The sequence below is a fragment of the Juglans microcarpa x Juglans regia genome, chromosome 2S, assembly GCF_004785595.1.
Source record: "Juglans microcarpa x Juglans regia isolate MS1-56 chromosome 2S, Jm3101_v1.0, whole genome shotgun sequence".
Taxonomy (NCBI): domain Eukaryota; kingdom Viridiplantae; phylum Streptophyta; class Magnoliopsida; order Fagales; family Juglandaceae; genus Juglans; species Juglans microcarpa x Juglans regia.
The window spans coordinates 28731654-28746169 of NC_054597.1; the positions used below are offsets into that span (position 1 = coordinate 28731654).

The following is a 14516-nucleotide window of genomic DNA, read 5'->3' on the forward strand; positions in this document are numbered from 1 at the left end:
TACCTCTATGTCTCTCAGTACCTCCTTGCCACCCACATGACTGGATACTATCTCTTCCTCCCCCTCCTTTCTCCAAGACCCCTTTCTTCTTAAGCCCCCATTAAAACCTAGACCACCCTTCTTCTTCCCCACTAAACTCACCCTTAACTAGGCCCCAAACTGCTCATCACTCCTACCACTCCCCTCTCTTAGCTCTCTTTTTTTTTGGCATCCATCATGACCATGAATTATTCTACTAGAGGAAAAGCATAGGAAAGACAGTTTTCATACCTGAAGGGAACCCACATGCTTCTACCTTGAGCTAAAATTGTTCTGCCCCTCACCAAAGGCCTTGTTAAGTCCATTTCTATGAACCCTCAGAAAGCTTCCTCATCAACTTTCATCTCCCTATACATCAACATCCACTACCTTTCCCACCGTGTTCCCCACCTGGTCTCATTTCTCTTTTGTCATCACAGCTAGAGGTAGGTTATACATGTGCACCCAAAACTCCTCATGATTGAAGCACATCAACAATGGAGGAGTAAAACCATCAAACAGTTTGATCACCATTAGCTAGTTGTCGAAAAGCCATGGTTTCCCTCTCCACACTTTCTGTTTGTTTGCATGACTTGCAAAAGTAATAACAAATACGTTCATCCCCACCTCTTGGAATGTTGCTGCTCTGCTAAGTCTCCATATTTTAGCCATCGTGGATTCAAGAATCCCAGAGCTAATTTTCCTCTTCATCCACAACTTCCCCACCAAACTTCGTTCTCTTTTGTTCTTTAACTCCTCTGGTACCTCATCATCTAATTCCACGCAAAGCTTTTCTTCCTTTGTTAGTCAAAGCTTATCCCATGAGCCTCTAGATTCTCCATTGTTTCCCACCTCCTTTTCAGCGTTTCTACCACTATAGAACTTGATGTATTGAATAAGGTCCTTTCTGAACCGCATCTCACCACCCCGGTCTGCCAGGTTCTGAAAAAAAATAACCCACTCACTACTGAGTGTCCTCCCTGCTCTTCCACCAAATTCCATTAGAATCGTCCTTATGTACAGTGCGACCCACTTCACCTCTCTTTCCACTAATGGAAAGGAGAGAGAATACTACAAGTTCCACTAGTACTACTCTTGATTGTTCTCTCTTCCTTCTCTTCATTTATATTCTTACTCATCCTTACACGATTCACTGTATTTATGTGCTCATATATGACAATCTATGCACATATCTGAGTTCTTTTTTGTTGGTTTTGTACTTTCTTTTAATTTAGTTGTATTTTTTGTGAAAAATCTGTTGTTGGAAGGGCAAGGATGGGGTGTGGGGGTCGATTTAGACTTTAGATAAAATGTCACATTTTGCATTTTGCCTACCCATTCAGAATTTAAATTCCACATTGAACTAGGCATTTCACTTTCTATTCTGATAAAATATTATTATTATTATTATTATTATTATTTCTTTAATTTTTTTTATCTACTCTTTAATGTCTTATCTTTTTATATCTATTTCGTCCAACTTCTCTCTCTTCTTACTACTAAGTTTGCTAAGGTCTCAGTAGCTTCAACTTGCACTTCTCTCTCGCCATTGAGAAGATTCAGTCACCACTTCCCCCATAAAAGCAAGCACTCGGTCTCTCTTCCTCCCTTGGGGCCTCCCAAACTATTCTAAATAAATTCCTTTTTCTTAGGTAGTGGAACTGATGTTGGTATTGTAATATGATGGGATTTTCTTTTTATTTTTATGTCAGCTTAATATGCATAATGTTATATAGATATACACAAACATGAATACTAGGATTCTCATGTACTTAATACAAACGTCCCAAAAAATTGAGTTTATCCTCTATATAGCTGCTGCCCAAAACTTAAGTTTATTCTCTATATAACATACTAACATATCTTAAGAATGCTAAAAACAGAGAAGAGACACTTGATTTAGCTTGTAAAGAAAAGATCCAAATATATTTAGAGTAGTCAATGACAATGGAAAATTAATAACGACAACCTAGAGCAGATAACATAGGCGCAGGCCCCCATACATAAGAAACAAAAGCTGAAAAGGTTTGGTGGACCTAGAGGGGGAGAGGGGGTGCGGCAATGCATGGGATTTAGCCTGATTACAAGCAGAGCATGAACTTAAACTAGACTTATTTACCATTGGAAGATGATGTTTGTGAAGTGTAAAAGTTGTAACACGAGAAGATGGGTGGCCGAGACGAGCATGCCAGGTTTGTTGAGTGGTTCTTTCTCCAAGATAAGCTTAAGGTGAAGATGAGCAAGTAGAAGTAAAAGTTGCCAAAGAGGTCATGGCAGTGGGTAGGACATATAGGCCATCTTTAACAGACCCCCGAAGAAGAGCCTCCTGCGTTCGCTAATCCTTCACAAAAAAATAAGAATGAGTGAAATTCAAAATAAACAGAGTATTCTAAACAGAACTGACAAACAAAAAGTAAATTTTTTTTAATACACGGGATGATAGAGCAAAAGGGAAAGCAATGCACGAGTACTGTTTGAGAAAAAGTCAAAGAGATACTCTACCTCAATATTTTGTGTTTTCTCATATATGGAAACCTCATTACAGTGAGCACTATATAGACGCATTCCTTAACAGAATTCTATAACAGAAACAATCAAAACATAACACCTAGCTAGGGAAAATATTCTCTCTGTTACAAGAAGATTTTTCAGAATATTCTTTGGAATATACTGCTGCTGCCTTAACATCCCTCTGTGATTCAAGCGGCACCAAAGCCATGGTGAGGCTTGATTGAAGCTGTGTAAACCGAGCAGTAGAAAGTGGTTTAGTCAATATATCAGCTAACTGATCTTTGCTGGACACAAAGTCTACCCGTAGAGCTTTTGCTACAACTCTTTCTCGAACAAAATGATAGTCCAATTCAACATACTTTGTTCTGGAATGCATTACTGGATTTATGACAAATATGTGGCACTAATGTTGTCACACCAAAGTGTTAGTGGGTCTGAAAGAGATATTCCAAGTTCACCCAATAGTGACTGCAACCAAAGAATCTCACAAGTAGTGTTAGCTACTGATTTGTATTCAGCCTCCGTAGAGGATCTAGCTATAATGGGTTGTTTCTTGAAACCCCATGAAATTAAATATTTCCCAAAATATATACAAAAACCACCCCTAGAACGTCTATCATCAGGGCACTCGGCCCAGTCAGCATAAAAAAAATTCAGTCAATATAGGAGAAGAAGTAGATGAGAAGCACAATCCTTAATAACGAGTATTATTTAGATAACGCAGGATATGTTTAACAGCAGTCCAATGAGGAACACGGGGACAATGCATGTATTGACAGACTCGATTTACTGCAAATGATATATTTGGACGAGTGAATGATAAGTACTGTAAATTGCCGACCACACTATGATACCATTGTGGATCCTCAAAAGTGGAACCCTCTAAGGCAGTGAGTTTGTCCGAGCAGGACATTGGTGTGTTGACAGATTTTGAATTGTACATATTGGTACGTGTCAACAAATCAGTAATATACTTTGACTGAGATAAAAACAAACCCAAGGATGTTCTATGAACTTCAATACCAAGAAAATAATGCAACAATCCTAAATCATTGACAGGAAAATAGGTACTCAATGATTTGACAAACTCAGAAATAAGAACAGAGTTAGACCCAGTGACAATGATATCATCAACGTATATCAAGATGTAGATGCAATCAGTTTCAATTTACATAATAAATAAGGATGAATCTGCACGAGAGCACCGAAACCCTAGAGAAATTAGTCTATTACTGAGTTTTGCAAACCAGGCTCTAGATGCCTATTTTAAACCATAAATAGACCTTTTTAACTTATAGACATGTTGGGGAAAATCCGGATTCACAAAGCCAGGAGGCTATTTCATGTACACATCTTCTTCAAGCTCCCCGTGCAAGAATGCATTCTGTATGTCCAGTTGATGAAGAGCCCAGTTCGAAGTTACTACAAGAGAGAGTAAAAGGTGTATGGTGGTGGGTTTAACAACAGGACTAAACGTTTCACGGTAATCTAGTCCTGGTTGTTGATGATACCCTTGAGCAACTAGTCTGGCCTTTCGTCGCTCAAGAGTACCATCAGCCTTCCGTTTAGTCTTTAGGACCCATTTTGAACCGAGAAGATTGTAGAATGGGGAAGATGGAACTAGGTCCCAGGTTTGGTTGTGCAGGAGTGCATCAATTTCGGCTACCATAGCAAGGCGCCATTCAGAGCGTTTAAAGGCTTCAGTGAATGAGACTGGTTCTTTAGGAACCGAGTGTTGAGAGGAATCACATGGAGAAGAAAGAGTTAATGAGGCTGTGGGTTTAGAGAAAGGCCATGGGATAGTCCCGTCAGTGCGATGAAGAGGGCAATATTTATTGGATTGAAACCGTGTGACCATATGATGTTTGGTCGGAGGAATAAGAGATGAAGAAGAAGATTCAGCAGGGGAAGATGATGAATCTGTGAAGGGTGCGGCGCAGATGAGATTTGCAGGACTTGAAGAAGTGGGAGATGAAAGTAAAGAGTTAGGGTTTGCAATACCTGTAGGAGAGATGGGTCGAGTACGGACACTGGGCAGAGAAGCATAAGGGCCAAGAGTGTGTGAAGGGTAAGTAAGTATGGATTGAGCCGACACATGACTTGGGCTGAGATGATTGGGTTAAGAAATAATGGCTTGTGGTGAAATATGGAGCACTGGTTCAGTGAGTGTGGGTTGTTCCCATGAGTGCGAGGAGGTGGGCTGGGCAAAATGGAACTTTAATTCATTGAATATTACATCCCTTGAGATGAATATTCGGCCCGTTGCAATGTGTAGACACACATAACCTTTACAATACTGCTACAGACAACCGTCTGTAGCAAACCGCTGTGTAACCGGCTCACGTGGCAATTATGCCACGTCAGCCGGTTTAATTAATAAAAAAAAAAAAAACATGAAGACGGACAGAAAAGGAGGGAATTTACATTTCAGAACGAAAATGACCTTTTATGTTTCAGAAACAGAAAAAAATTTCACAAAAGTTGCAAAAAATCGTGGAAGAGAAAATATTGAGCTTGAAGCAGTCGATTTTTGGGTCTAGAAGAACCGCAGATCTCTTCGTTCGTGTTCACGTGAACAGCTGTGAGATCTCTTCCATCTCTGTTATTCGGCTTCGTGTCTCCGTCGCTAGTTTCAGGTAAGACATTCCACAACGCAAGCTTCCTATATTCGTGACTTCATTTCTTCGTATGTGCTGTTTTTGTTGTCATTTTGGTGGTTAGAGACATCAATAAGCATTTTTAGTTGTTAACAAGGAAGGCTCCAAAGCCAGAGTGTTCTTCGAGGTCAGCCAAAAAGTGTAGGAAGTAGGAAATAAATTTATTTGCACTGGTTATCTCTATTAATTTTGCCACATTGTTTGCATTTTATAGATGTTAGTATTTCATTTTGCTACTTGTTGTGTAGATAATGTGGTAGTGCAAAGGGTCTGGTTTTGTTGGCTTCTTGGTTGGCATTCTGTGTTTTTGTTGGCTTCTTGTGTAGATAATGGCACATTTGCCACAGCCAGCATGACATGAATGGTAATTACTAATTCAAGAAAATCTAAGAAAGATGTATTCATTTGAATGTAAATGTCCAAAACCATAAGTGTGCAAAATAAAAAGCACAAAACGATCGGCAAGATCAACTCTCGCAGTAAAGACTCAAAAGTCATGAATATCTGGCAACCGAGAGAGACCCCATGACTGGGCAACAACTTTGACAAGCCCTATGCCATCTCTCATACCTAAAAGCTGAATTGAGAGGGTTTTTTCCTTTTTATAAATGGTGTTCTATATCATCTGTGACTTCATTTAATCATGTTTTGCTTACATTTTGGGTTACTTGTATATGTCACCACAGGGGGGGGGGGGGTGTCAATGGATGCTAGCTAGCTGTTCATCTATCTATATCATAGTCTATTACCATAGACGATTTTTTGCATAATGCTTTATAAATTTTTTGCAAAATGCATTAGTGAGCTGATTTTGTGGTTTAGAGACTAGGTTGTTCAATCAAAACCATTTAATAGTTAAATTATTATGAAGTTTTCAAATGATAGAGTCCATTCTTCAATTGTTTTTAAACAAATCAATTTCTTTTGCTAATAAATTTAATTCATTACACATGATAATTGTTAAAAAAAATATTTTTTATTAACTTGTTTGGATCATATACACTAATGCCTCTAACCTTTGTTTTCATAAGAATGATCAACATAATTTAGTGATTTTCTTCTTGTTCTTTCTTCAGGAGGTATAGTTTTCATTGGAATTGTTAGCATGGAAAAAGGAGAAGACCACTCAGTTGGGCTAACACCAAGTAGCTCAAATTCTCTAAGCACGGTATGTGATATTATTTTAAAGATTTGTTGGAATGTGCTTACATTGATGTTTATTGGTTGCGACTCTCATTATTATTTTTTATGTTAGGACATCCCAACAACTGCTCCAAGCCTATCAAATTATATGCACGTTTGGCATGGACCAATGCCTGCATGGTCACCAGCCTTTATGCCATATCCAGATGGCAACCAATATCCAATCAACATTCAGGTGGTGATGTAACTTTGCTAGTATTTTTCTTTACTAAATATGTTTATTAATCATAAAGTTTAATTGTGTTAATTTTTGTGATTTATGCAGAATACTGGTTATAAATTTCAATATGGGATGGGACCTCCCATTCCTCTCATCACTACTAGCTCCGCAACGAACTCAAGAGTTCATACAGAGGATCCACCCAATTGTAAGGAAACTGAAAAACCTGATACATCCTCTAGACTTAACGAGGAGAGTAAAGAGGATACCTTTGTTTCACGGGATACTGAGGATGGCAGTGCCGGGACACCTGAGTCTGTCCAAATGGATGGTGGTGATACAATTGAGGAGCCAAAGTCAGGGATGGAATTTAATTCTTTTGAAGAGTTATTGACCTATTATAAGCAATATAGTAAGAAAAACGGCTTTGGGGTGATGACAAAAAGGAGTGAAAAGGTCAAGGATGGAACTATTAGATATGTCACCCTTGCTTGTGCCCACGGTGGAAAAGCCCGAAATAGAACGTTGAATGTCGTCAAACCACGTCCGATAGGAAAGACGGAATGTAAGGCAAAAATTAATGCCTTAAAAGTTGAGGGAAAGGTACGGTTGACAACATGTCATAATATACATAATCACGGCCTCAGTCCACAGAAATCCCGCTTCTTTCGTTGTAATAGAGAAGTTAGCGAGACTGTAAAAAGAGTTCTAGATACAAATGACCTGGCTGGGATTCGAATGAATAAGAGCTTTGGCAGTCTTGTCGTTGGCGCCGGTGGATTCGAGAATGTCCCGTTTTTGGAAAATGATTGTCGTAATTATATGGACAAGGCAAGACATCTGCGACTTGGGAAAGGTGGCGCTAGAGCGCTTCAAGATTATTTTTTAAGGATGCAGTACAAAAATCTCGGGTTCTTTGCGTTGATGGACTTAGATGATGAGGGGAGATTGAAGAATGCCTTCTGGGCAGACCCCCGTAGTAGGGCAGCATATCAATATTTCAGTGATGTGGTGACATTTGACACTACGTATCTGACCAATAGATACGGTATGCCCTTCGCACCATTTGTTGGTGTAAACCACCATGGCCAGTCAATTTTGTTGGGAGCAGGATTGATATCCAGTGAGGAAACCGAGACATTTGTATGGTTATTCCAGACATGGTTGAAATGTATGGACGGTATAACTCCAAGAGCCATAATCACAGATCAAGACAGAGCGATGAAAAATGCCATTGCCATTGTATTCCCAGAAAGCCGACATCGATTCTGTTTGTGGCATATACTGAAGAAAGTCTCCGAAAAGCTTGGCTCTCATAGTGCGTACAAAAGTGGCATGAAAACTGCTTTGATGAAGTGTGTGTATGACACTCAAAGTGTTGAAGAGTTTGAAAAATGTTGGGAGCAGCTAATCACCACGTACAACTTGCATGAAAATGTCTGGCTACAAAGTTTATATGATGAGCGTGAGCATTGGGTACCGGCATTCTTGAGGGACGTATTTTGGGCTGGAATGAGTACTACGCAGCAGAGCGAGAGCATGAATGTATTTTTTGACGGTTATGTTCATGCCAAGACAAATTTAAAAGAATTTGTCGACCAATTTGATAATGCTCTGAAAAAGAAAATTGAGAATGAAACTGCTGCAGACTTCCATTCATTTAGTGTCTCCATTCCCTGTATATCTCGATCCCCAATTGAGAAGAAATTTCAAGATCTGTACACGAATGCTAAATTCAGGGAACTTCAACAACAAATTACTGGTATTATTGATATGGATCCAAAGTTATTTAAGCATGATGGTACAATAAAGACATATCATGTAGATGATGAAGTTCGTGTGGAAGAGTTCACAAAGTCGATTACACACTATGTGGACTTTAGTGAGGAAGATGCAACTGCAAAGTGTTCATGTGGATTGTTTCAAATGAGGGGGATATTGTGTAGGCACATTTTGGCAATATTGAAATGTAATGGGAATAAGTCTGTGCCGGATACATACATTTTAGATCGATGGCGGAAAGACATCAAAAGGAGGTACACATTGATCCATAGCAGCTATGACGTAGGGGATCATCGGGCAGATACTAATAGATATTCAAGTCTGTTGAATATCTGTTATCAGATGATTACTCATGCTGCGGGTTCAAGTCGGCATACTGAGGATGCAACTAAAAAATTGTATGCAATGATTGAGTTATATTGTGCCAACCAAGAACCCCCATCGATAACCCTCCCTGGTGCGAATGTTGGCTTATGACTGCTGATACAACTACAGTTGGGAGTTCAAAGCAAGTACTAAGTCCGAAAGTTGTGAGAGGAAAAGGCAGACCCCCATCTCTAAGGAGAGCATCAAGAATGGAGAAAGACATGAGGAAAGTTAAAGCAAAGACGAAGAGAGTACCAGTTAAGGAGAAATGCAAACAGGTGAATATTGTAAATATTTTAAATTTTAGATACCATTTAATGCAAATATTGTGTAATATGCTAAATGATATTTGTGTCTTGTTAATTAGCGAGGTGGAGGAGATACAGCAGTCGTGGACACTTGCAGGAGGTTATTTGGCCGAGGAGAGATGGATACTCCCAATGTTGAACAAGTCCAGGCCCGAGAAACGGTGATTGGTAGTCAAGAAAGTGTAAGCGGGTCTCTTGTGTTGTCTCAATTTTAATAGTATTATCCATATCACAACGCCATAACAGTTGGTGTTTACTATTTATAGATGCAATTTGGGTTAGATGAATCGCAACCGGGAGAAATTGGGTTGAGTGAATCACAACCAATGCAATGATTTGATACATTGAGTATGTTATTAATAATGCTAACATGTTGTTACAATTGATATTTTTAGTTGACATTTTTGAAACTGACATGATTTATATTGTATGTTTTGTAGGGCTCCAAGACTTGGTCACGACATTTTGTGGAGCTTTGAGATAATAGAAACTGTTATTTACTATGAAGCTTTGGAAACTGTTATTTTTTGGAGCTTTGGCAGCTTGTTATTTACCATGATCTATGTTGTATGTTCATAACAGTTTACTAAATTACATGAAGAGTGTCATCATGTAATGATCTTTTTAAAACTACATTCTGTGTAATACAGTTCAGTTAATGGCATTTTGTGTCATCATTTTGTGTCTGAAACTGTTCTGTTTTAATACAAACTGCTTATATGTTTTACAAACTGCTATTAAGAAACTGCTACTTGAATAAATCATCCATACCAATATGTTCACAAACTGCACAATAGTAACTGTTCACAAACTGCTTTACAAACTCAAAAACTGCATTACATCCCATATTACAAACTGCTTACATGTTTTACAAACTGCTATTAAGAAACTGCTACTTGAATACATCATCCATACCAATATGTTCACAAACTGCACAATAGTAACTGTTCACAAACTGCTTTACAAACTCACCAATTTGATATTGTTCACAAACTGCTTTACAAACTCAGAAACTGCATTACATCCCATATTACAAACTGCTTACATGTTTTACAAACTGCTATTAAGAAACTGCTACTTGAATACATCATCCATACCAACCTATTCACAAACTGCTCAATATACTGTTCACAAACTGCATTACATACAGTGACTGCTCATTACAAACTGTTTTACAATCTGCTAAAATGCTGAAACTGTTCTGTTCTGTTTTACAAACTGATTATCAACAACCAATATCCATACATACACAAAACAGTTTTACAAACTGTCCAATGCAAACAGTTTCACAAACTGTTTCACAATCTGCTCAAATCCAACCTAAACTGTTTTACAAACTGCTTATCAACCAATATCCATACAAACAGAAAACTGCGTACAAAGTTTCCATTACAAACTGCTTCACAACAAAGTTATATCCATACAAACTGTTTTACAAACTATTTCAAGATCCATACAAACTGCTCATACATGAACACAAAATATATTACATCACTGTTTTACAATCTGCTCAAACTGTACATAATAGCAGTTTTACAATCTGCTCAAGCTCAAACTGTACATAATAGCAGTTTTACAATCTCAAACTGTACATAAGGAAAGTTTTACAATCTGCTCAAGCTCGAACTGTACATTTACAATCCCAAACTGTACATAATAGCAGTTTTACAATCTGCTCAAGCCCGAACTGTACATAATAGCAGTTTTACAATCCCAAACTGTACATAATAGCAGTTTTACATAATATCCATACATCAACTACATAATCCAAAAGTAAATACCAAAACCCCAATACAATTTCTGGAACTACTAACACTATCTAGGAATTACTTAGACACTACCAACAAACCACAAAAATGCAACTACAAATGCAAGAGCCCAATAAGCCAGAAGTAGTTTGTGTGAACGCCTTATTTCAGCTTCTTGTTCCCGAAGCACCAACTCCTTCTTCATAACCTCAATCTCCCTCTTTTGGACATCCTCGATTTTCTTCTCTAGCTCTTTCTCCTTCATTACAAATTCATTGGTGCTTTCTTGAAGATGAAGCTCATTCTCTTCATTAATATCTGCCCACTTGAAAAACCTACAGTATGGTAATCCCTGCAAATTAAGAAGATATATAACAAATGTTAGATGTTTTAATATTAATCATTATATAACAAATGTTAGATGCTTTAATATTAATGATTACATGAATAAGTTTTATGTACAAATTATGTAGTTACCTTAGTGTTGTACTTTGGACACCCTAAGAAGGGTCGTCCTGGATTCTTTGCAGTACGAGCCAGTCTTAGTGTGGCTGGCTCCTCACAAAAACAGAATGGTATGCCCAAAGCACGTTTACCAAAGGAAGATGAAGATATTGATGATGACATCCCAATATAGCAGTAATTTCAACAGTACAGAAAATTCAACTGTCGGGATGGAATTAGTTGAATTATTCAGATACACTTGAACATTTTAATATGGAAGTAATCATCCCAATAACAATAACAGTAACAGTAGCAGTAGCTAGCACTTTAACAGTTTTAATGTGGAAGTAAGATTCCCAATAACAGTTAGTGATGTTCTGTGAAGTTTAAAGAATGCTATGACAATTGAAAGGGTGCCTCATTTTAAAAATAGTTGATAGTCTAATAAAACTCAAGTGAGAAATTGAGAACTAAACCCTGCTTATTCACTTCTAAAAACAGTATATCATGCCAAGTGTATATCAAACTTACATTAATAATAATAATAACAATATTAATAATAATAATAATAATAATAATAATAATAATAATAATAATAATAATAATAATAATAATAATGATGATGTATATTAATAACAGTACATACACCCTTTTAAATACAAATATACATGAGTAACAGTAACAATTTAATACACAAGAGTACTAAATACACAAGAGTAAATACAAGACTAACAGTAACAATTTAATACACGAGTAACAGTAACAATTTAATAAACAAGAGTACTAAATACACAAGAGTAACAGTTTAATACACAAGAGTACTAAATACACAAGAGTAAATACACGACTAACAGTAACAGTTTAATACACAAGAGTAAATACACAAGAGTAACAGCAACAATTTAATACACAAGAGTACTAAATACACAAGAGTAATGGTAACAGTTTCATACACAAGAGTATTAAATACACAAGAGTAACAGTTTAATACACAAGAGTAATAGTAACAGTTTCATCCACAAGAGTATTAAATACACAAGAGTAACAGTTTAATACACAAGAGTACTAAATACACAAGAGTAATAGTAACAGTTTCATCCACAAGAGTATTAAATACACAAGAGTAACAGTTTAATACACAAGAGTACTAATACACAAGAGTAATAGTAACAGTTTCATACACAAGAGTATTAAATACACAAGAGTAACAGTTTCATACACAAGAGTACTAAATACACAAGAGTAATAGTAACAGTTTCATCCACAAGAGTATTAAATACACAAGAGTAACAGTTTAATACACAAGAGTACTAAATACACAAGAGTAAATACACGACTAACAGTAACAGTTTAATACACAAGAGTTTTATGATAAGAGTAAAACATCCCACTAACATTTTACATAAACAGCTTAATAAAATAAAATTTGTTGAAATACCCTGCTCCAATATTATTTTATGCATTCCATATGATTCTACTATTGTCATACATGTCGAATTTATAAATTGGTAACTTAACAAGATGATACGGTATGTGATTTGAATAATTACATGACTAAATAGTTAATGCAAGAATTATACATCATAGGCAATGTATTGCAGTTCTAAATGTACAAAGTATGATAAATAATTATTGACTTCCAAACATTTGGAAAGTAAAAGCAAAGCACAAAAAAAGGAGAAAACTAACGACATTTTTGTAGTGAGGATACTTTGAAACTCGGCCCGATCGATGATTAGAACAAATTTTGTTGGGGTTAGGGTTAGGGTTAGGGTTAGGGTTTCGGGGCTTGATAACCAAAAAAATTTAGGGTTAAGGTTAGGGTTAGGGTTAGGGTTATGGTTAAGGTTAGGGTTAGGGTTTCGGGGCTTGATAACCAAACAAATTTAGGGTTAGGGTTTCGGGGGATGGGGATTTCAGATTTGGGTTTCTGGGAAGGAGGGTTCGTGGAGAAGACGAAAAAGAAGACAGAGAAGACAAAGGGGATGTGGCTCTGTGTCTTCGTGGAGAAGATTTCATAGAAGGAGACTTGGAAGACAATGACTTCGCTGGTTCATGGCCTTCTAAGGGTTTGTGGGATCGAAGGAGACTACGAAGAATGACTGTGGAGAAGGCGAAGACTTTGTATGCAGTGGCTTCGTGGGGCGGCCAGTTTGTGGAGGAGTATAGGGCTTCGTGGCCTCCACGATGGGGCTTCACGGAGAAGAGGAAGAAGAAGACAGAGTGAAGGGTTGGGTCTCGTGGGGATGGACGAAATGGGAAAGAAGGTGAAGTGACCCCTTCTGTATTCGAGGTCTGTGAGCTAAACGAAGCCGTTTAGCGCATCTAATTTGAAAATAGTCACCGTTTTCAAAAGCCGCTGAGCAACGACGCCGTTCCATTAATTGCCACGTCGGACCCGATTCCGCGAGGGTTCCCCTACGCGGTTGTGAGTAGCATTTTTGTAACCTTTATAATCAGGGCTGTAGCCCATAAAAACACACTCCTTAGATCTATAGTCCAATTTATGTTTATTGAATGGACGTAAATTGGGCCAACATGAAGATCCAAACACACGAAAAAATGAATAGTCAGGAATTTTGCCCATGAGAATTTCAAAAGGGGACTGATTTTGAAGTATGGGAGTAGGCATACGATCAATTAAAAAAGTGGCGGTTTGAAAAACCTCGACCCAATATGTGAGTGGAACCGATGCATGAGAAAGTAAAGACAGGCCCGTTTCTACAATTTGACGGTGATGTTGTTCCACACTCCCATTTTGTGGATGGGAATGGGGACAGGTAATGCGGTGAGATATCCCAAATGATTGAAAAATTGAATGAAGAGGTCGAAACTCACCCCCTCCATCTGTTTGAACTGAAACAATATTGGAGGAAAAAGTATTATGAACAAACTTAAAAAATGCAATAACAAGAGTACTAACATTTGATTTTAATTGCATAGAAAAAAACCAGATAAACTTAGAGTAATCATCAACTATTGAAAGAAATTAACGAGAGCCCTTGGTAGACAGGATAGAAACAGGACCCCATACATCTAAAAACAACAATTGAAAAGGAAAGGTAGATCGTGTAGGAGAGGGAGGGTGAGGTAGAGTATGTGCTTTGGCCGAAGAGCACATTGGGCAGTGTTGTAAAACTGTAGAGGTGCTGAGTGGAAGATGGAACTGACGTAAAATGAGTGAAGTCGTCTGTGGAGAAGGATGACCCAACCTTGAGTGTCATGGTTGGGTTGTTGTGCGAGTGCCAAGAAATGCTTTGGCTGAAACAGAAAGGGGCTCTCATCTGACCGAAGCACATAGAGTCCATCCTCAACGTGG

General features: G+C 37.7%; 1 protein-coding gene across 1 annotated transcript; it reads right to left on the reverse strand.

Annotated features, from left to right (window-relative positions):
- Window positions 1-10835: 10835 nt before the first annotated feature.
- On the reverse strand, window positions 10836-11739 carry LOC121253545. The gene is made up of 2 exons (XM_041153547.1): window positions 11231-11739; window positions 10836-11105 (listed from the first exon to the last, which is right to left on the reverse strand). Exons 1-2 carry the CDS (start codon window positions 11378-11380, stop codon window positions 10836-10838), a joined length of 420 nt encoding a protein of 139 aa, XP_041009481.1. The 5' UTR covers window positions 11381-11739.
- Window positions 11740-14516: the final 2777 nt, after the last annotated feature.

What these genes read in the sequence shown, in the direction of transcription:
- LOC121253545 (XM_041153547.1), bottom strand. Translation starts at nt 11,380, where the DNA reads ATGTCATCATCAATATCTTCATCTTCCTTTGGTAAACGTGCTTTGGGC. An exon ending in GTCCAAAGTACAACACTAAG is followed by an intron (nt 11,106 to 11,230) that starts GTAACTACATAA and finishes CTTAATTTGCAG; the next exon opens with GGATTACCATACTGTAGGTT.